The 20870-nt window shown below is 36.4% G+C and overlaps 1 protein-coding gene across 6 annotated transcripts in view; it reads right to left on the minus strand.

Annotated features, from left to right (window-relative positions):
• Positions 1–20870, minus strand: part of DACH1 (dachshund family transcription factor 1) — a 366620-nt gene that overhangs the window by 32206 nt on the left and 313544 nt on the right. For 4 of the 6 annotated variants that reach the window (XM_065832261.2, XM_065832180.2, XM_065832102.2 and 1 more), the window contains 4 exons: positions 18987–19138; positions 10223–10370; positions 5475–5618; positions 4886–4954 (listed from right to left, as the gene is read on the minus strand). In XM_065832261.2, coding sequence (XP_065688333.1) covers positions 4886–4954; positions 5475–5618; positions 10223–10370; positions 18987–19138 — 513 coding nt within the window. Of the gene's footprint in view, positions 1–819; positions 887–4885; positions 4955–5474; positions 5619–10222; positions 10371–18986; positions 19139–20870 lie in introns of all 6 variants that reach the window. The other 2 variants (XM_065832347.2, XM_071806116.1) reach the window with 1 other exon arrangement.

Genomic DNA, 20870 nt, shown 5'->3' on the forward strand with positions numbered 1-20870 from the left:
GAGGTATGAAATTTTGATTGACAGACAAAAAGGAACAAAATTCATGCTAGAGTAGAATGAATAGTTAAGGAAAAATTGACTGAAAAAAATGAGTAGGACAGGAAAGCTTTGAAAACAGGCAAAGTGCAAAGCGTTTCTTGGAATACACCCAGACTTTGGGGAAAAAAAAAATTATAGGCCTGAGAATCCATGGGAACTGAACAGGGTGAAAAGACTGCTAGCAGAAAATGATGGAGCTGCTTTCAGAAGAAGCTGGGATGATGGCATGTAGAAGTTCGAGATGAATTGGAAGAAAGTAGAAAAGATACAGGCTGAGGTAATTGCTAGAAAATAGGAAAGAAAGGGAGAAGACAAACAAAAAAACAGTCTGAGAGAAAACTGGGTTAAGCTTCCTGTTCTTACCAGGATAGCTTTGGGAGAAAAGCACAAAACAATCTGGGAGTGATTTGGCAAGCAGAAGACATGACAAGGACACCATATGAAAAGAATGGTGAATGTGGAAGACAGTGCAGAAACAGAAATTTTTTAGATGAGTTTAGAAAATGCGTAAAGGGAGTGGTGATTAAATGGAACGAAGATGAATGTGCAAGACTTAGGAGGGAAACTACTGCGAGACAGAAAATCAGGAATGTGGGATTTAAAGAGGAAAATAAAAAATAATGTAGGCAGACAAATACATGGTAAGTAACCAGATGGGGAAGAAAAGGTCAATGATAATAAGAAAGTAAGAGCGGCAGTAAATGTCATTGTTCTAGTCCTTAGTAAGAGGTCTGGTAACAAAACAGTATATAAAAGTCAAACATTATCTTTGTATGGTACCTTTTTGTGTGGGATGAGGGGGTCTTGGGAAACCGGATTGGGAGCTAGGCATAGGCATCTAGTGAACCTACAATATGTATGGAGAAGAGGATAATCTGCTTTATTATTTTTTTAAACAGAAGCAATAAAGAAAACATTTAAAACCAGTGTCTACACCAGTTCCTAATAACTTAGTATCTGTTTCTATCTGTTAAAAAATACGTAAGTAGTTTGAGACCCACATTTGGTTATTTTTTAAGATTATTTGTTAGTATTTTATAGATATTCCAGCAAACTGTTATCTACCCAGTATTAAAAAAATCCAACCCTAAAATATCCACTGCTGATTCTTTTTATAGTCTCATATTCAAATTTCTTTTTATTATCTCTCCAATTTTACAAAAGATTACATGAACTAAAAGTGAATCTGAATGAGTGCTACATGATAAGAAATAGAACAGAACATGGCCCACTTATTGACAAATGCAATTATCTTTACACTCAAGTGAGTCCTATTCCTTATTCACAAAAGTACAGTTAAAAATATCAGCATTAAATATAATTCAAGTTGACAAGTATCCTTTTATCTATAATAGATAATATCTTTACTATTAATTATTATTTCCTTGTGTAGTATTTTCTTAAATGCTGAAATTACACTTAGTATTTCAGTTATTTGACTTGCCCACAGAATGCCGCAGGTTTCCTACTTGTGTTTACTTAGTTCTAGAAGTGCACAGCATGCTAATAGAGTAAGTTGAAAAAAATTAATGATTATCGATAAAGAGACTATTACCCCAGACATGCTTTGATACCAAGATACAGCTATATTTTTGAGAGGAATAAGAAACGCATAAGTATTTCCCTAGTAAGTATTTTTTCCCAGAACCTGAAACACGAAAGAGATAGCATTATATTCTTTATTATGGAATATATTGTATATTCTGTATCATATTTCTTCTATACTGCACACTAGAGTACACAAAATATATTTCACAGATACAATATGAGGACATAACTGAAATCTTGCAAAACTGGAAAAAAACATGGTCTTTGTTGCCTGAATGAAATTTCAAAAAAAAAGCGTTGGAAAAATCGCACTTTCACCCATTGGAAAGCTTGTGTGGAGTTTTGCAGCTAAATTCTCTGAGGATCCCATCTGTACTGAGCATGTTTTATCCCCCTGCTGCAGGAATGTAGCAGTTTTTTCCCTCCAACTCTCCCTCCTCATACCTGCAAACGATTGCCATGCTAAATACTGAGATAAGGACAGAGAAATTGTCTTTGCTTTCCTCTCAGTGCTTCCCTCCCTGATATCCAGACAGCCATAGAAGAAACAGAATGTGTACTGAAAGCAGCAGGGAGCTCAATGAGGAGGCAAGGGGAAGCAGAGAACACAGAGGGAGATGTGGTACCCAGCAGGAGAGGGGTCATAGGGACCCTCAGTACAGCTCTGGAAATGGCTGGACCAGAGGAGGAGGCAACAGGAAGGGTCAGACAGAAATAGGAGGTTGGGGGTCACCAAGAAAAGAGCTTGTAATTAAGGAATTAATCAGGGTGGCATCAAACTGAGTTCCAAAGGGAAGGTCGGGGGAATGTGGAGTTAGGGAAAAATAAAAGCAATGTGATGTACAGCAAGGAAAGAGTGAGGTTAGCCATTGACAAAAGGTGGAATTGGAGTGAGGAAGAAGAAACCAGGAAGACCTGGAACACAGAGATGGAAGGATATGTGCTAAGGGGGACACAGAGAAAAGGGAGTTTATGGTGAAAGGGAATCCTCTTTCCAATATTGGAAGTGAACACAAACAGTCCTGACATTCAGCATTACTTGTCTGCCATTATCTATTTCTTGAACTATTTCTGAAACCCGTCAGCCTGTAAGAGCTGATCCACAACAACAATAAGCTCCTACAGTTACATTTGTGTTGTACGGTTACATATGGTGGTAGATCTAAAAGTTCTGAACTGTTCTGTGATGATTAAGCTGAATATATTAAATGATAAGAAATTGCAACTCTTTCTTGCTTCTTTTTCCCTTTTCCCTTTTCCTTAAAAAAAAAACCCTTATCTTAATTATATGTTAAGACTGCAAAGTAGAGACAGGAAATGTCAGAATTAAGGTTGCCTTTGCAATGTGATCCAGTATCATGATCAGAATATATTATGGTCCAGTCTTTAATTAAACAATCGTCTGTGCGTTTTGTTGGTGTTTTTTTTCTCCTTGTACCACCTTGGACAGATGAAACAAGGAAAGGTCATCATTACTGATAGTGTTGCTTCTTCGATTTCATTTGTCGCAGAAATGCAAATATATGAAATGAGCATAAGGAGGCAGAGCACAGATGGAAATGAATGGATAATCGTGGTTAAAAAGTTGAAGTGCTCTTGCTATGTAGTTTGGGATAAATCCTTTTGCATACATACTTCTAAAATACTCAGTAATTATGTGTTGCTCATTTTATAAATGTCCAGCTTGGTATCTCAGCCCATAAACAAAACTGAATTCAACAGGCACAATGACTTTAAATGCATTGAATGCACTTGCCAAAAATGCAAAGTATCCTGAAAAAAACAGGTCCTTGCTAATTGAAAGTTAAGCAATTTGTCACCTTAATCTTTCTGTGACTCTAGTTCCCAGCTTTCGAATGGGAATACTCCAAACTTCATATCCTTGCAGGAATGTTCTGAAGACAAAGTAATTAATATTTGCAGAGAGCTCAGATACTGCAGTGACTAGTGTAACAGAATAGTGCAAAGGGTCTGCCAAGAAATTAGAAGCCTATCTTTGCACCAAAAAAATCCCAAAATGACTGGATTATAACAAAATGACATAATGACTGGATTCTTACTGAATTAATTACATCACATGGTGCTTTGAATAAGGCATACATTTTATGGGAAGCAAAGTAGGATTCGGGAAAAACAAACCTCGTAACATGTATCCATTTCCCAGGCAACGTTTAATCTGGCATACTCCAGCTTCTGAGTTATTGACTTTGCAGACATAACTTGCTTTAAATCTGAATGTTTTTGTTTATATACATGTGTCTGTCCTGTATAAGAACTTATTGCCTCTTTCGTACTTGTTTATATGCTCAATACATTAAAAGCTTGTTAACTTTTAATTCTGTTGTTACAGCATCCTTGTGGAACACCAGTAACAACTCTTCAGGAGTTAGAAGAAGTGATTAAATAACACATAGAAGATGTCAAATGATACCGTTAAGATGATTGACTTCAAAATGCAAAATAAAGGCAATTGAGAGTGATTACTGGAGCTAATCATTTTAGGCTTGCCTCTGAAAAATGCACCTTCATTTACAATTGAAAACAAATGCTATTTTTACTGTTTAATATTCATGTAGGTAGATTTAGCCCATTGACTGGAGAAGACATTATAACATAAATACCACCTTAAAAATTTGCTATTTACTAATGTCTTGGTGTTTGCAATATATATGTATATACATATATATATATTTAGATTCACAGGGGAAGTAATATGGCTCTCTTTAGTATTTCATATATAAATTTACTCAGCAGATTTGTTTTATTAAAATGTAAATAACGGGATATGGTAAATGAAAAATCCAAGAAGGGAATAAACAGATTATTTATCGTTAATGCTCGAAGTAGCTTATTGAAACATACCTTTCAGTAACTGCCACTGAATATTAGCTATGAAATTCTCATCATGCCTTGAATGCTACCCATTAGGTTTAGCCATTTGTATAGTTAAAAGGCTCAAAATGTTTCAAATATACCTTTAAAAACATTGTTATCTCAAATCTAACTACACATATTCACAAAAACTGCATTCAGCATGTCTGAGATTCAACCCAATATTGTTTCAAATTAATTATTCTACTTTAATTGCTCTGTATAAACAGAAATGACCTATTAATTTAAAGAAAATCTATCAGCACAGAATGTAGTCTCTCTTCTAAACAAGCAAGATGAACTTGACCTTGTTTGAACTTGTTTTGATGTGGCCCAGATGGTAGGCTACATGCTTGAATAGCAGTCTAAAGCTGAGGAAAAACTCATATAGCAAGATCTAGATTTATAGCCTTTTGCAAATTCCTACCTTGTATTGTCCTTTCAGCATCTGTTCTGCCCCCGCTGCGGTCAGCTTCTATCTCTGGGGTCAGAGAGTCTAGAAACATAGAAAGGTAAGACTGACACATATTTCATTTGATTCTTATAGCCCTTTTTACAACCTGTTACCCCAATGCTGAATTACAATACAATCAACCTTTGTCAGTTTTTTTAATGTTGAACAATGACTGGAGGCCAGGACAATTTTTTGTTAGACTAGGAAGATTAATGAGCAATAGATTTTCCAAGCATAAAAGGGGGGAGGAGAAAAAGAAGAAAAAAAATTGACTTCTCAAGTTAATAGTATAAAATAGTCCTAGTTTGAGCATTCTCTCCAGTGAGTTTATTTGCACATACTATATAAAGTAACAAAGAAACAAACAAACAAAGCAAAACAAACAAAAAACCCCCACAAAAACAACAACAACAACCAATAAAGAGAGAGGCACCATTAGAATGCAGGAAAGAAAAGAGATTTTTTTTTCCCTCCCATCATGTTATAAATTTTCAATATAACAAGCTTCTTTTGGCACTTAAACTGAAGTTAATGACACGGAGGCTAAAAACTGGTTTCTTACCATTTAGGACCCTGAGACTATCTGTTGAAGCTGCCTGTTTCAGTGTCTGTTCTGCTTGCTCCCGTCGTTTAGTCTCAAATTCAAGTGCTTCCTGCAATTTCCTCTTTGCCTTCTTTTCCTTCTTTAGCCTTTTCTGAATTATTGCTAGGAAAAAGAAAAAAATATGTACTCAAATTCAGATCCGAAACTTGGCTACATGATTACCTATTAAGAGTCCTGAGAAAAGCTACAACTGCAACAGTTCATGAAAACTGATTCATTATACAATACCAATTTAAACCGGTGGAAATTTGCTGGAATCACACTGCCATATTTTAAGAGCTACTGTTCTACACCATGGTATTGAAAATTGTATCTGATATTCAGCTATAGCATGTAATTTTTTTTAACAAACAGATGAGAATCAGTGAGTGTCCAAATCAGAAGACCTTGGAACCAACAATGAAATATACATTTTGCATCATCTGATGTAGATGTGCCTCTGTCTCTGGAGGTTACGTGTTTTTTTCTGGATTTAAGTAGCACACGGTTAGTGCACACACAGTGATGAAGTTCTTGCCTGCCTGCCTGAAGCTTCTCTCCCACAAGAGGGAAAGCCAGCTTCTGGGGTGCCTGGGCTGCAGGAGGGTCTCAGCCCCCACCCTGCTGCGGTCCTCATGCCCAAGGGAATGGCCCTGAGCTTTCCAAAGTCACTTGGTTTGTTCAGCCTGGAGGAGACTGAGGGGAGACCTCATTGTGGTCAATGGCTTCCTCAAAAGGGGAAGAGGAGGGCAGGTGCTGATCTCTTTTCTCTGGTGACCAATGGCAGAACCCAAAAGAATGGCAGGAAAATATGCTGGGGAGGTTTAGGTTGCACATTAGGAAAAGGTTCTTCACCCAGAAGGTTCTGGAGCACTGGAACAGGCTCCCCAGGGAGGTGTCACAGCCCCAAGCCTGACAGTGTTCAAGAAGAGACTGGACAAGCCCTCAGACACATGGTATGAACTGTGGGGTTGTCACATGCAGGGACAGGAGTTGGACTCGATGATCCTTATGGGTCCCTTCCAACTCAGGACAATCTTTGATTCTATAACTCCCCTCCAAGTTACTGCTTCCTGCAAGCTATCCCATCACTTGGTCCTGGTCTCTTCCTCATATTTATTTCTTAGCCTCATTCCCCTTTGTCTTTTCCTTTTCTTTTTTTTTTTTTTTTTTTTGTAGCGAATCCTTTATGGTGCTGGATCCCTCAGCCAAGAAAAGATTACTTTGCTTTGTCTAATGTGAGGAAAAATATTAGGAAAGGAAGGACTATTTTAAAATAAAGCATTAGAAGGCTCCACTGTAGAAAAATGTTTTCCTTGTACCTTTTCCGTTCAAATTCTACAAGTAAAAGGATTGTAAGATCAGGATGAAACTTCATCACTATTTTCCAGGTTACCACTGACTTAGAACCACAAAAGTAAGACTTGCATGATCACTAACTTCAGGAACATATTACAGGTCATATTCCTGATGAAAAAGTATAATGTGAACCAATTTTTCTACTTAATGAAAGCCAAAGTGAGACTCTAAGAAATCATTAAACTCATAGAGCATATTGTTATCTCCCACACCACTCCCCGACTATTCTTACATAGCACATTTAGGGTATTCGGGATGTGCATGCAAGAAGCTTATCTTCCTGGACAACCCTTTCCTGGAGAGTCTGTTATTTTGACACTAAGTAAAAAATTATCTACTAAACTACCAAGTAAAGAATCCTTTACACACACTAAAACAATTATCCTTACCAAAACCAGATACTAGGTGATACTAGGTTTGACAGCCAAGATCTATCTAGCACTGTATCTCACTCCTCTGGTACGCGCCTAGGGATGAATGCTGGAAAACATAAAAATATACTTCCACGAGTTTATAGTCCCCATTTCCAGTAGTCTGTGGTGGTGGTAACTTTCAGAAAAGGCAGAATTGCAAATAACAGAACTTTTAAAGGAAACTATCATTGTTATTACTATTTAGCATGTATGGTAAGAATAACCACTTCTTGGAGGAACTTTGATATTTTGTGTTGCGATACAGAACTGTACATGCACAAAATGAATATAAGCACATATCTTGTAGTCAGAATAGCTACATAATTTACATCCAAGACTTTGGAATTTTGGTTCTTTCTCATTTTGTACAGAACCAACTACTTTACAGGCTAATTAGCTTGTACTATCAAAGAACATCTAGCATCTACACAAAGGCTAAACTAAATACATTTTGAATCATTGCATGGTTTTTATGTTTTCATTGTAAGTACTTTGCAAGTGATTGCAATAAATGAGAAGGAAACATATGTTGCTTTCTGAATTAAAATGTCATCATGGCTGACACATTGTAGATGTGACTACAGCAGTCAGAGCCAGAATTAGCAAACCCTTACTGTGTAGCTGCTCACAGAAGAGATATTATCCTACTTTCACCAGTTGATGAGACACATCCTACAGCCTTAGGAATCACTAATTGGAATATTTACAAAGAAGGAAGGAAACAGTAGAGTAAATAAGCAGCTCTGTGGAACATACAGCAGCAGCAGTGAATTTAATGTTCCAAAAAATGGCACAAATATTCAGATGCAGCCACTAAAGAAAAAGATATTTGACTTGTGTTAACATGATGAGCAAAAGATAGATGTTGCCTAATGCTGAAGATCCCATCCACCTAATGGGTTTTGACCTGTATGGGAAACAGTGACAGCTATTCATGCTGTAGCTTTTAAGTGTATTTCAGTTTTTTCAGATGGTATCTCTTAACAGGGATATGGTACACTTCTCCCATCTTGCTCACGCTGCCATTAAGACATGTGAATCTTTAAGACATGACACTTGCTATCTGGAAAATTAATAGTAGGTAAAACCTATGGATTTTTCTACCTTTAATTGAAGAATAAATTCTCACAATCATTACAATCTGCCCTTATTTTTTTTTTCTCTCCTACTTGGATCTGTTCATTTTAAAGAATAATCCATTACTTTTCTTTCTTTTGTGCAGAAGTATCCACTAGCAGAGACAGTCATCCTCATTATATTTGCTTTGCTGCATACCACCATTAAGTGTTCAAATCCATTCCTCTTTGGTCTGAGTCTGCAATACCATCATTAGAGGGACACATATAAAAAAGCTGGTAATGCATCATGCTGAAAATAACATTGTCAATTATTTCAGCATCCTGAACAAAATAAGGGACAATTGCATGCTCCTTCCTGACATAAAACTTGGAGTGAAATTCATTTTGCTTAATGTTAACTGTTCAAAACATGTGGGTCTAGTCCAGCCTAGTCAACTATATTCCTTCCACAGCTAAAGGGAAGAGAAAAAAGTCTCCACAATGTAATTGACCCCACCTACCTGTCTGAGAGAAGAATATACGAATCTCTTTCTTTATTGACCAGAAAGGGAACTTATATTAACCTAAATAAGGTGCTAAACTTTTAGATAGCAAAACTCAAGTAAGGTCAGATGGGTCCCCTCAACCTTTTCTGTTGTGCATGTGATCACCTAATTCTGAAAAGGAATATATATATATATATATGAGCATTTGTGAGACAGAGATAGAAGAATGTGAAGAGTATCTGAGCTCTTTTACAAAACTACTTTAAAAGGGTAAGCAGTGCAATTGTACTGAGCAAACTAGGCCCGTTGTGGGCAAAGGGATGATTCATTGCACACCTGAGATAATTGTTAATAGTACTTGTCTTTAAAAATGTATTCTCAAAGTTAAAAAAATGAAATTAATGATGTGACAGTCCTACTCTTTAATGGGTCAAGGCACATAACAGGATTAGATTGTGTACTTACTGCTAGCATGTTAGTTAAAGGTATAATGATATTGGTTGCGAATCTTGGGATTCCTATTTAGCTGGTTCTCAGAAAATTAAACCGGACAAGAAGAGAGTTATAACTCTAGTCCTGCAAAAATACATATCTGACTTGTCATGGTCTGTGTTAAACAGCAAGTGAGCCCCAGAGGTTAACTGTCCCTTGCAAAGTAATTAGACACTATTAAAGGGCAAGACACATGTATACTGAAAAATGGACCTATAAAGAAAGATGGGAACATGCTCAAAATGCAAATAGTTAATGTAAATCACTGTAAACTGCCTTACCTTTACTATCAATGAAATGATTTAAAAATCTTTTACATGTGTATGCTTTACAATGGGTTGATGTTAATGTTTGAAATGCTGCTAATGCTACTGCCTTATCAGGAAGAATCTTAACTGTTCTTTGTGCAAACATGTGTGATACACTACACATTATGAAAGGCTTATATATTACTATTTTCTTTATATTTATCAAATACAGTTTGCCTAAATATGCAATATATGTGACCCTAGTACACAAGAACAACTACAAGAGTTCCTAAAACCTTGTATATTCTTAAATTTGCTATAAATTGTATTAAGTAGCTATAGTCTTTCATAATGATCACAACCTGCCAAAGTCCATAACAACATCTATGATATTTATAATCGTGTTGTGTATTACTGATGTAATAAGTAATATTCAAGAAAAACTGTGAGAAAAAGGAAGGTCCTTGTTTTAAATCTTACAAAGATCCTATGCAGAATCAGGCAGGTTGTAAAACTTCCTGTATTGCAGTCGGCCTGGACATGACATCAGGTAAAGGGAAAAAGTTTTGATCAAACACAGGTGTTTGATAAAAAATTAGGTTTCCTAAGGAAATAAATTACAAGGTGTTTATGTCTGCTTAGTTATCATACCTCTGTTCTTCTGCTCCACGGCCAACTGTTTTTCAAGTGTTTCCCTCAGTTCTCGTTCCCTGAAGAGCTCCATCTTCAGCTCTGTTTTTTCCAGTTGGACCTGCTTCTCTTGAGCTCTGGCATTGTCTATAGCAACCTTTAGTAAACCCTGTTCAAAGATAAAGTTGAATAATGTTTGAAAAATATTAGAACAGCATAATAAATAACTTGTTATTTTTCCTCGATCAGTCAAGTGAGATTTTACAAATGAAACAATTCTGCTAATGGGTCAAATCCTCTCAATTATCCACAGCAATGTTTTACTGGAATTAATTTTAACAAGTGGGCAAAAATCTGTAAAAAGCCAGGAGTCAAGTTTTCCCAGGAAATGCAAACTCACCTTTGCCAGTGCATATAACTGATGTGAAAAAGTAATACCGATAGGTTTATTCTTTGTAAGAAATAAAAGAGACAGGCCTCCATCCGGTACTCGCCTGTGATCAAAACAAAAAGCTGCCCTGCTGAAAAGGAATTGGCAATCTCACAATCACATCAGCCACAGAATGGTAAATTCCATCTCTAGCAAAACTCAAGCTAAAGGAAACTATCAAAGGGGAAAGGGCTCTTTTAAAGTCTTGTCATTTCACTCCTTATTGTTGTTAATTATTATTATTATTTTCAAATATTTTCATATTTCATAGAGCTTCCAAAGAAGACAGGGTTATTAGGATGCTAAGCAGAGGACAGTCACAAAGCAGGAAGATAACTCTATTTTAAAAAGTCCATTCCCTGACCTTGTAAAATTGTTATGTCACAGCAGATAGAAAAACACAATCACCTCTCAATGCTTTGACCTGGAATAGCTGAAATAAACTCTGCCTTTTTTGTTGTTATTGTATCAGGAAGTAATGATTCAGCCTATTCTAAGCCTCTCTTGAGAATTTCAACTTCACAATTCCTTCTTTTCTGCAAGGAAACTGGAAGATCATAACACAGCACATAACTAGATAGTTAGGACACTGAGATATGGTATGAAAAAGAGGAGGAGAAACAGAATTGAAATAAATTAACATGGAAAGAGGAAAGATTTCCTTTTCCATTTTCCAGAAGCCTGGCCATCCGGCTTTTAGGTCTACACCTGAATCTCTCCTCCTGACGCTATCATAATAGAGTGGATAATTAAGCACGGATATGCATATGCGAACCTCCATGGATACAAACCTAACTCTTCTGTATCCTAGGCAAGTCTCCTGACAACTTAACTGTAGAGATAATTTGACCCAACAGAGATTTAATTACTGATACAAAGCAAAACAATGCCAGCGAGAGAGACTGAAGAGTACTCCCCAATAGCTCTGCTAGGGAAGCATTCAGCCAACAGAGAAAAAGTTCACACTCAACATGGTTTCAGAACAACCACATTACAGACATGAAACCATGCCCGCCAACTCCCAGGTAAGCTTCCTCACCCCTCAGGCACACTTCCTGAACTGCACTCTGGGTTGCACATGTTTTCACTAAAATTGTTTGAAATATCTCCAAAAAGGAATGGGAAAAGAAGCCAGCATGATGATACCTGAGAAACGGGAAAAGTATTTTTCATGAGTGTTAGTCTGTACATTTATCTCGCTAGTCTTCCCAATGTCAGTGCCTCCTTTGAAATTTGTGTCCTTCAAATTCCTCTTCTAAGTCTGTTTTCAGAGCCTGTTATTTTCAGGACTCCCCTTCCTAATTCTTAACTAAATTCTTGCCTCAAGTGTTGTCTCCTTCGGAGCTTAATACTTTACAGCTCTATTACACCTTGGTCTATTAAAGTCCACAAAAGCTGAAGTAACTCAACACCTTCTGACTGCAAGGCCCAGATGGTCACCAAAATTATATACACTACTTAAGTATAGAACCACATTTGAAAGTATCTAACAATGGTAACACAACAAGTGTACTCACAAATCTGTTCAAAGTTTTAGAAGTTTTCTTTAAAAATAACAAATGCTATTCTAAAATAGCTAAAACGCAAAGGTATTTTGTGTTGAATGTTAAATCTGAATGACTACTACTAAAGACAACCACATGAAGCTAAATAAAAAGCTCTGCAGACATATGCAAAGTAAAATACAATTCAAAGTACCTGTAAAGCCTTTCCAATCTATTTTTTAAGAAGATTATGTTCACCTGAATTCTGTTCCCTTCCTCCACCATATTCTCCTACATTTACAGCCATCATAAACTGTGTTTCTATATGGGATGTATTTGAAATAGTAAGGAATTGAAGTAGGAGTTTTTTATCAATACCTGTTTCGGGCCTAACCTTCAACTCTAGAGTATTTTAATCTCTACTTCATGGGATTCATCCAAATCGCTAATAAAACAGATCAAGTGAAATTACATGAGAAGTATTTGTTGATGGAAAGTGTCAAACAAGTTTAAAGCTGCAAACACTCTCCTCCCAAATTCTTACAATCCATCTTGTTTAACAATAAATCGAGCTGTTGAAGCAACTGCCATCTTTACTCAATTCAACTACATTCATGTACATGTTTCTTCTTCATCAGGAACAAACAATTAGTAACAAATGAAAGAGATCATTACATCAAGTGCCCTTTTAGATCACCCCAATTAAAACTTTAGTTTAGCTGTATTTTAATTCTAAGATACCAAATTCTAATTTTCTGCTCTGATTGCTCTTGTTGACTTATCTTTGAAAGATGTACTCTCAGTGCAAAGCCTAGAGATTATTTAGCAAGGCGCCAATGTTGGCACCACTTAATGTGTTGATTGGTTGTATTATCAGTAGCAGTTTAAAATAAATTACTATTAAACTATTATTGTCCTTGGCTGACAAAACACAATATTTTGGTGTTCTTTAAATATGAAACAATCATTATGAATAAATATGGAGAATAATGCTAGAGTGTAACACTGTTGTGTGTAATTTTATATTAAGAATTGCTGCAAAGTACGAAGCTGCTAAAAGCATATTACATTTTCTATTGAATTTCTACACCACACTTCCTCCCCCAGCCTTCCTTTTTTTATACTTGCTGCTAACGTAGCTAAGGGTAATACATTACCTATTGCTGCTGATTATGTTTGAAAAATATTAGCTTTTTGGAGCCAAGACCCACTAGGGACTACTTATGAGCTACACAAAATTAAGTTTCATTTTTAGAAGTTAAATCAGTGCACATCAGTAGGCGTCCAATGTGAAAAAAAAGCTGCGCTAGAGCCAAACTGATGCATATGCAAAAGTGCTGTTGTTGCCAATGACAGCTCTAATGTTAAAATACTGGAAACATTCAATATCTCCCTGTATTCAATGCAGAAGGGGTGAGAAAAACAACTAAAAAGTACAGCATCTAAAAATCATCAGTGCCCCTTGGAACAGGAATAGCAATTTCAGAGTTGCATGAAATTCTATTAATTCTCCCAGTGGATCAGCTGTGAAAGATTATACAAAATACAGTATGTCCAGCTTGTATTTGCTATGGCTAATCCTCTAACCTGATATTAAATCAATATGCTGCCAATGACAATGGGAAATGCAGTGCAACACAGGACATTAACAAAAAGAAAATATTTCCCTTTAGGGAAGGTCAGATGTTATGGAGGCTGGATAACGATAATTGTAGTGAACATGCTCAGGTTCCAGAGTTGTTTTTAATACAGTATGGCTCTATCTGGAGCCAGGATTTAAACATGGCATGCTATTCTTCCCCTCTGTGTCACTGTCAATAATTTTTTTTTAATTTCAACATCATATAAAAAATGGACATTTTTCTGCTGGATATTTACAGATCATTCTGATTTAGTTTATTTACTTTAGGGCACTTGTTTTAATATTTTCCACTGATGAATTCTCCCCTCGAAAAAGTTAAGTTGATATATGGCTGATGTTTCTTCCTATTCTCCGATATATCTGAAAACACTATCATGTTAGGGCAGGCTACTGATCCTACAGAAATTAAACATATATCAAACCTCAACTCAGTCTTAAAGCTAGTATTAACCTTTTTTAAAAGTGCAAATAATGTGTTTCCTAAACTGAAAGCAGTGGAGGGGAAGGTATACAGAAGCTTTTTCTATCCATCTACAGTGTGTTCCACCTAACACAATTTAGTTAGCTACAGTTATATGTGGCATCAAAATGCCTTGATGAGCTAGACCAGTGGTCTATGTAGAGGATCATGTCCTGTTTCCAATGATCACCTGCAGCAAGTGAAAAGGGAAAACTAGAAGAACAAGGTATGCACACAATGAACCTTTCCTAGTAAAACCTCTCAGCTGCCAGAGAATTGTAGCTCAGGGGCTTCCTTTTGCAATATCAGCTATTCTTGGTGAAAACACTTTCAAATAACATTGCTTCTCTTTTAGTCAGGAAATTACATATAAATTGCATGCTCTCATTACTAAAACTGTCTAGTGAAAGGCTTGCAAATATATATACATATATATACATTTTTAGTTAACTTCGCTTCACATACAGATTTTTGAATATTTGCTACTTGTAACTGACTACTGACTTAGTAAGATAAGCAAGGTAGGATAAGACAGTTTGACTATCTCTACAGATGACCCCAGAAAGACATTTTTGTAATATCACAGGTAAAGGCATATTGCACGAGTATAAATCACATTCTTCCATTAACATTTTCTGTGAAAAATGTAATCTTTCTCTGAATTTCCGCAGAAGATAAATAAAACAACAAGAAGTAAAACTGTGATTTTTATCCAGTGTTTGCAATATTTTCCTCTTGTGCATTTAATCATAGATGGTAACAGTGCAGGAGACGCACAGCAATAAAGCCAGTAGTTTGCTTTGTTATCTTAGGGGAATTTAGTTTGTAATCATGTATTTCTTTTATTAATATCAATGGGATACTTGCAACTTATTTTACATATCTCTTTAAAAATACTTAGCAACAAGACTGCATCAATACAATATAGTTTTGACAGAGAAATATTGCTATCAGGGTGCAACTAATTCATCCCTTACATACTAACGGAAACTCAGCTCAGGGACACTAAAAATTCAGATTCTAAAAGCTTGAAATAACATTACTATTATCAAAGAATACTGCAGTATCATGAAAGGCTGTGGCTGTAACATACTTTGGCATAACTGGGCCATGATTCAAAAAGGTGAACTTATGAGAGGGATACAGAAACATCTTTAGCCTTCTCACTAGCATCCACACAGCATTTTGCTGTGACCCACCTTCCATCACCCTCCAACCTCCCTGCAGCTGCACACAGGCTGCCAGTATTTAATCTGGAAGAAATCAACAAATCTACATTGGGAAGGAACAGATATATCACTTAATCTAAGCTCTTTGGGGAAATTTATTTTCCCTTCTTTTTAGATGTGCAGATATACGTCTGAATAAGAAAATATGTCCCTGATCTCATTTCTTTATTTTATGTGTGTATTTGCTTAATTGTATTTTGTTACAGTTTACTATTTGCATTTCAGCAGTCCCCAACAAGAAATAAACATTGTTTTTTCTGGGTACTGTATATTGTTATTACATCCTCTTTAAATATACAAATAATTAAATGTTGTATTTGTGTTTCAATAAGTATTTATGGGGAAGCAAGAAAAACATATACATGATATACAGAAGGAAATAAACCTAACTAGCAGCCCCTGGTGACAGCGATGGCAAATAGGCTTGTCTAACATTTGCCTTAAATTACAAATTAGTGATTAGGGGCTATCCATTTAGTATGGACAGAAGACACAGACTCACTTGTGCTTAGTGGCCAGTTTTAAAGGAAGAGTCAGGCTTCTGAGATGGAAGTAGAGTTAGGCCCCAAATTCCATCACCTAAGCTCCTCAGCACCTGCAAGACTTTCAGCACATTTTGTTTTCAAATATCAAAATGTTTAGACATTTTTGCTCACATACCCAAAAGCCCCGTCCCCATGGCAAATTTTAGGGTACTCTTTGCCCTGACAGAAGTCAAGGTTAAAGCTCCTAGTGCCCATATAGTAGCCTAATCCCGTTCTATTCCAAATCAGGGCAGACTCTACAACTTCTTCTGGAGGCACCCATTATTATAGTGTGTATTATGCAGATCCTTTGGATTCTGCACCTCACACAACTGAGTACACACATGTGGATCACAGCACAGGTATCTACCATCACGTCTGTGCACAATGGTGCAGCCAGAGGCTCCTTGCCTATGTGTTCACATGACTATCGTACCCCTAAAACACAGGCAACCTCCAACACCACACGTGACTGGCCGTGCGTGCACCCCAGTCCCATGACCTAACAAAGATGTACACTTGCATTTCACAAGCAGACATATACCCTTTCTGTGAAAGGACACATCCGCATTTTCATCATGCATGACCCTGGGGAAAAAAAGAACAGCGTTTACCAAGACCACTCATCTAGCCCTTGGCTAGATTGCTGCTGTTTTCTGTTTCAAAAGCACCTTAGTACAGGCAGCAGGGAACAGACTGTAGGCCAGATGATCTTTTCTAGAAAGTTACATCTGCTACATTGCTAGCACACCTGTAACAAGAGCATGGTGAAGGATCCACTTTGAATTCACAACTCTGTACTGAGAGGGATGTAAAATCTATCTGGACCGAAGGAGAGCAAAGAGGAATTTATCCAGTGACAAGTGTCCTTCTGACTCATGCGCTAAACACATCATGGGTTTCAGGTAGTGCTTTTGCAGTTTTTAGTAGAGTCACAAATGATACTCCAAGCAGTGACTATAGTAAAGAGTTTTCTCTTTCTTCAAATCCCATCAACAAGTAACTTTTAGTCCAATACATGTAACTGAGTTCAGAAAGTATCAGCATCACAGTATCTAACTCATTTGTGGGCCTGGGGTGGCCCACTCTCATTGCAATAATTGCTAAATATGGAAACCATTTTAAATGGCATTGATTACAGAAACTGCCACTATTGTTCATAGGTTATCGTAATAGACCCCACTGTTGTAAGAGGATACTTGTGTAGAAAGTGTTTTTCTAATGTAGTCCTAATAGAGATTAAATCTATGGGGGTAGTAGGAAATGCCTTGATGGCACATGAAAGGATTCCCAGAGATCTGTGGAAATCATGTAATGCAATGTGAGGACATACTGAAAAATCCAAAAGAATATATGTCCCACCTGTTTACCCTGAACTGTGATTTTGCTATGATGTGGAAACCCAAGGTGAGCAGCAGTAGGTAAAAAAGCACAATGAGAAAAGGCATAAAAGTCTCTGGTTTCTTCACAATATTACATTTTATTTTAGCTCTTCACCCCAGATAAGATTAGAGGGTTTTTATTTAAAAGAAATTAAAAAAAAGCTATGACTATATTTCACATTCACATTTTCTGTAAAACAAAACTGAATGAATTCTTGGCAAATTAATCCTGGTCATTTATCCTGAAGTAGTGCACCACTCTCATATTCAATCACAAGATTAGCTAACCTGTTGATGCTGAATGCTTTGCTCATTAGGTTGCTGTCTAGAGACATTGAGTGCACACATTTGTCAAAAAAATTACGAAGAACTTTCCTGTACATGCATGCACAGCTAAAACATTACATATTGTGCTAACAGTATTTTTTCCTTTAGAAAAAATTCATTCTTTTCAGATTGCAGCAGATCTGTCAGAAGAATGTTAACTGTTGCTAAATTACTTTGGTTTATTATTTAAATATTTAAGTTCTTAAGTCTCGGAACCACAAAAGCAATCACAAATACGTTCTTTCAGATTAGGCAGATAGAGCAATAATTAATTCTTAAATAGCAGTATTTTTTCATTATTAGATCTCAAACTATCACCAATGAATGGATAATATACTTTTCATGAAACAAGTCTGAAGTGCCATAAACTTTGATGAGATTTCTTAAGAAAGTAAAGTGAGTAGGATTTGGCCTTATTCAGTTATAGCCTTTTCTGAATAGAATACAATTCATCTTATGTATTTGCAGGAATGAGCAGGGAAAAATATTGCGACAAACACATCAGATGCTAGTAGCCACAAAGATGAGGCTTATGTGGAATGAGAACAATGGCTGCATTATTTTGCTTCTGCAAACAAGATCCAATCCTATTGTTGCAAAAGTTGCATCTGGGGAACACATGATCACTGAATTTGTGCACAAGAAATTTCGTTCTAATGGGAAACACTAACATCTTGGATTCAAGCTACATGCTAGTGTATACCTTAAATAATATTTGAATCAGGCCGTATTGTACACACAATAGACACAGTGACTACCGAATAGGAAATCTGCAGAAAATTTGGTAATACCCTTTGAAGTCTATTCTTTGAAGACAGTTCTTTAAGTGAAATGAGCTTACTTATAAAAGACGTGCTTTTTGTGAATGCTTTTATGGGAGACACATTTCAAATAGCTTTAAATATCATTTCCACCTTGGCACTCCAGCAGTTTAAAATAACTATTTATTAAAGAAACGTTTCTCTGCTTAGAAAATGAGATAAAGTTAAACAGTAAGATACATTTCATTAGCCTGTAATAAAAAGAGCATTTAAGACAAATGTTGTTAAACACACCAATGTAATTTTCATCAAATTCTTTGATGTGGCTTAATATACAATGTGTATATTTATGTACTATATCTGACAGCTTCTCAATTCATTTGTTTGCTGTGGTTCCTTTAAAGCCTAAATTACTAAAAAGTTTCAGTAAATTAGTTGATCCAAATAATCTTATGAACTGATTAAGCTAGAATGGTTGTATTAATTTAGACAAATCTGCAACTGGCTCCTCTCCATCCCTTTAAGCTGATCTACAGAAAGGCCTACCTGGATGTTAGTCAGAAGGGTCTCTATGGAGGACAATCCATCAGGGAATAGAAAAGGAGATGGAAAACCCGGAGGTAGTGGTTGCCCATGCCCAGTTAGAGAAAGTTTGTCAAGGCTGTCTCTTGCGGTTGGTGTGGAGAGCGGGGTCTCATCTGTATGTGATTGAAACAAAAATATAGAACAAGTTACGCTTGTCTGTTTTTATTAGACCTCAGTAATGGCTTCCCTAGTGGTTTCCAGAACATTTATTGCAAATTGGTTCCTGCTATCAGGAGAAAATGCTTTCTGCTGAATTTTCTTTAATGAAAAAGCTGTGGAGATACAACAAGATAACATTAATGAGTAACTTTATAAGCCTTTTAAATGCAGTCTCTAATGAGACTGAGTTTACAGTGCCATAGAATCTTTTTAAAACAAATATTATCTCACATATACTTGTGATAATATATTCAGGCTGACTTTATGGGCACCTTCCCAATTATCTCATTTTAGTTTGTGTTCTATTTGGATTGACAATAGAATATTTTCTAGCATGGCATATATTTTGTATACGAGAAGTATTTGAAAACAAGGCTTCCCATACAATTAACCCTTCCCACTCTTAATGGTTTCACTTACAGCTCAGAAGATTCTGCAACACCAAGGAAAACTACAGTTCCTCAATGCATTTTTAATCAAGAAAGTACACCTGATTCCCAGAATTGAAACATGCTCTGAACAATACATGAAATTAGCAGCATGGTTACAATCACTGGCCTAATTTTTTTAAGCACGGACATCTTCCAACAATTAGTGCTAAACTCCTTAGTGGGATCTCTGTAACAATCAGATCTGATCAGTTCTGACATCACCACGGGAAAAAAAAAACTCCCTCAGCTTGAAGACTTCTAAGATAAAAGTTTCACAGATAATCTGTGAACAGATTATAAAGTGCAGGAAAAAAATTAGAAACTTCAATACTCTCTTTTTTTTTTTTACTTCTTGAAATATTTTTAGACTACTGTTGATATGATAGAGAAATTTAGGTCAATTTCTTTGCATCAGATGTTAATCTGAATTCTTCAAAAGGAAAACTATCTATACATATATATATATAGATATATATATCTATACATACTCTTCTTACCAAGGGCTCAGCCATTAGCTGACACATATTGATATATCTCAATACAATACAAGGACATCAGAATGTACTCTTGGTATTATGCAGATGTCGGCACAGCTATTTGACTACAGAAGAGTTTGTCGGACTTGCTCTTTTCTATTTGGGCTTTGATCATTATGAGATACATATGTTTTGGGGTATTTTAGTTTCTCTTTCTTTCTGCACTTTATGTAATTACAGTTTCAATAACAGTTATATTTATTTATCCTATCATGCACAGTAGAAATTATATTATAAGAAAGTTCTGATCCTAGTTGCCTAAAAAGAGCACTCTTTGACCAGATTACAGTATTTTCCAAAGTAGACATATTCTAGGACGAGGAAAATTGAAATCTGCTGCAACAAAGGGTTAGAGTGTAAGCTTTGATGACCTGGGACCAGGAAATCACGGCTCTGAGTCCCAGTTCATTCCAGCAGTTCCCATCCACCGTTATTCCAGAAGGAAGTGACCTCCAGCAAACATGTGCAGACTTCTTGCCCCATCTCCTCACCAGCTCTGTTGTGCTGGCCAGTATTTACAGTGCAAAAGTAAAAGCCTCACCCACTATGTCCCCACACAGAAACACCCAAACAGGCATTTGGACATCTGCTTCTGGGCTGCTCCAACTTGGCTCTTTCTACAGCCACTGGAGAGAAGCAGACACCAGCTTAAGGTACTAACCCACCTGAACTATCACAAGCATTTACTGCAGGAGGAGACAAATCTTTCTCGAAAGTGT

This window comes from Patagioenas fasciata, chromosome 1, assembly GCF_037038585.1.
Source record: "Patagioenas fasciata isolate bPatFas1 chromosome 1, bPatFas1.hap1, whole genome shotgun sequence".
NCBI lineage: Eukaryota > Metazoa > Chordata > Aves > Columbiformes > Columbidae > Patagioenas > Patagioenas fasciata.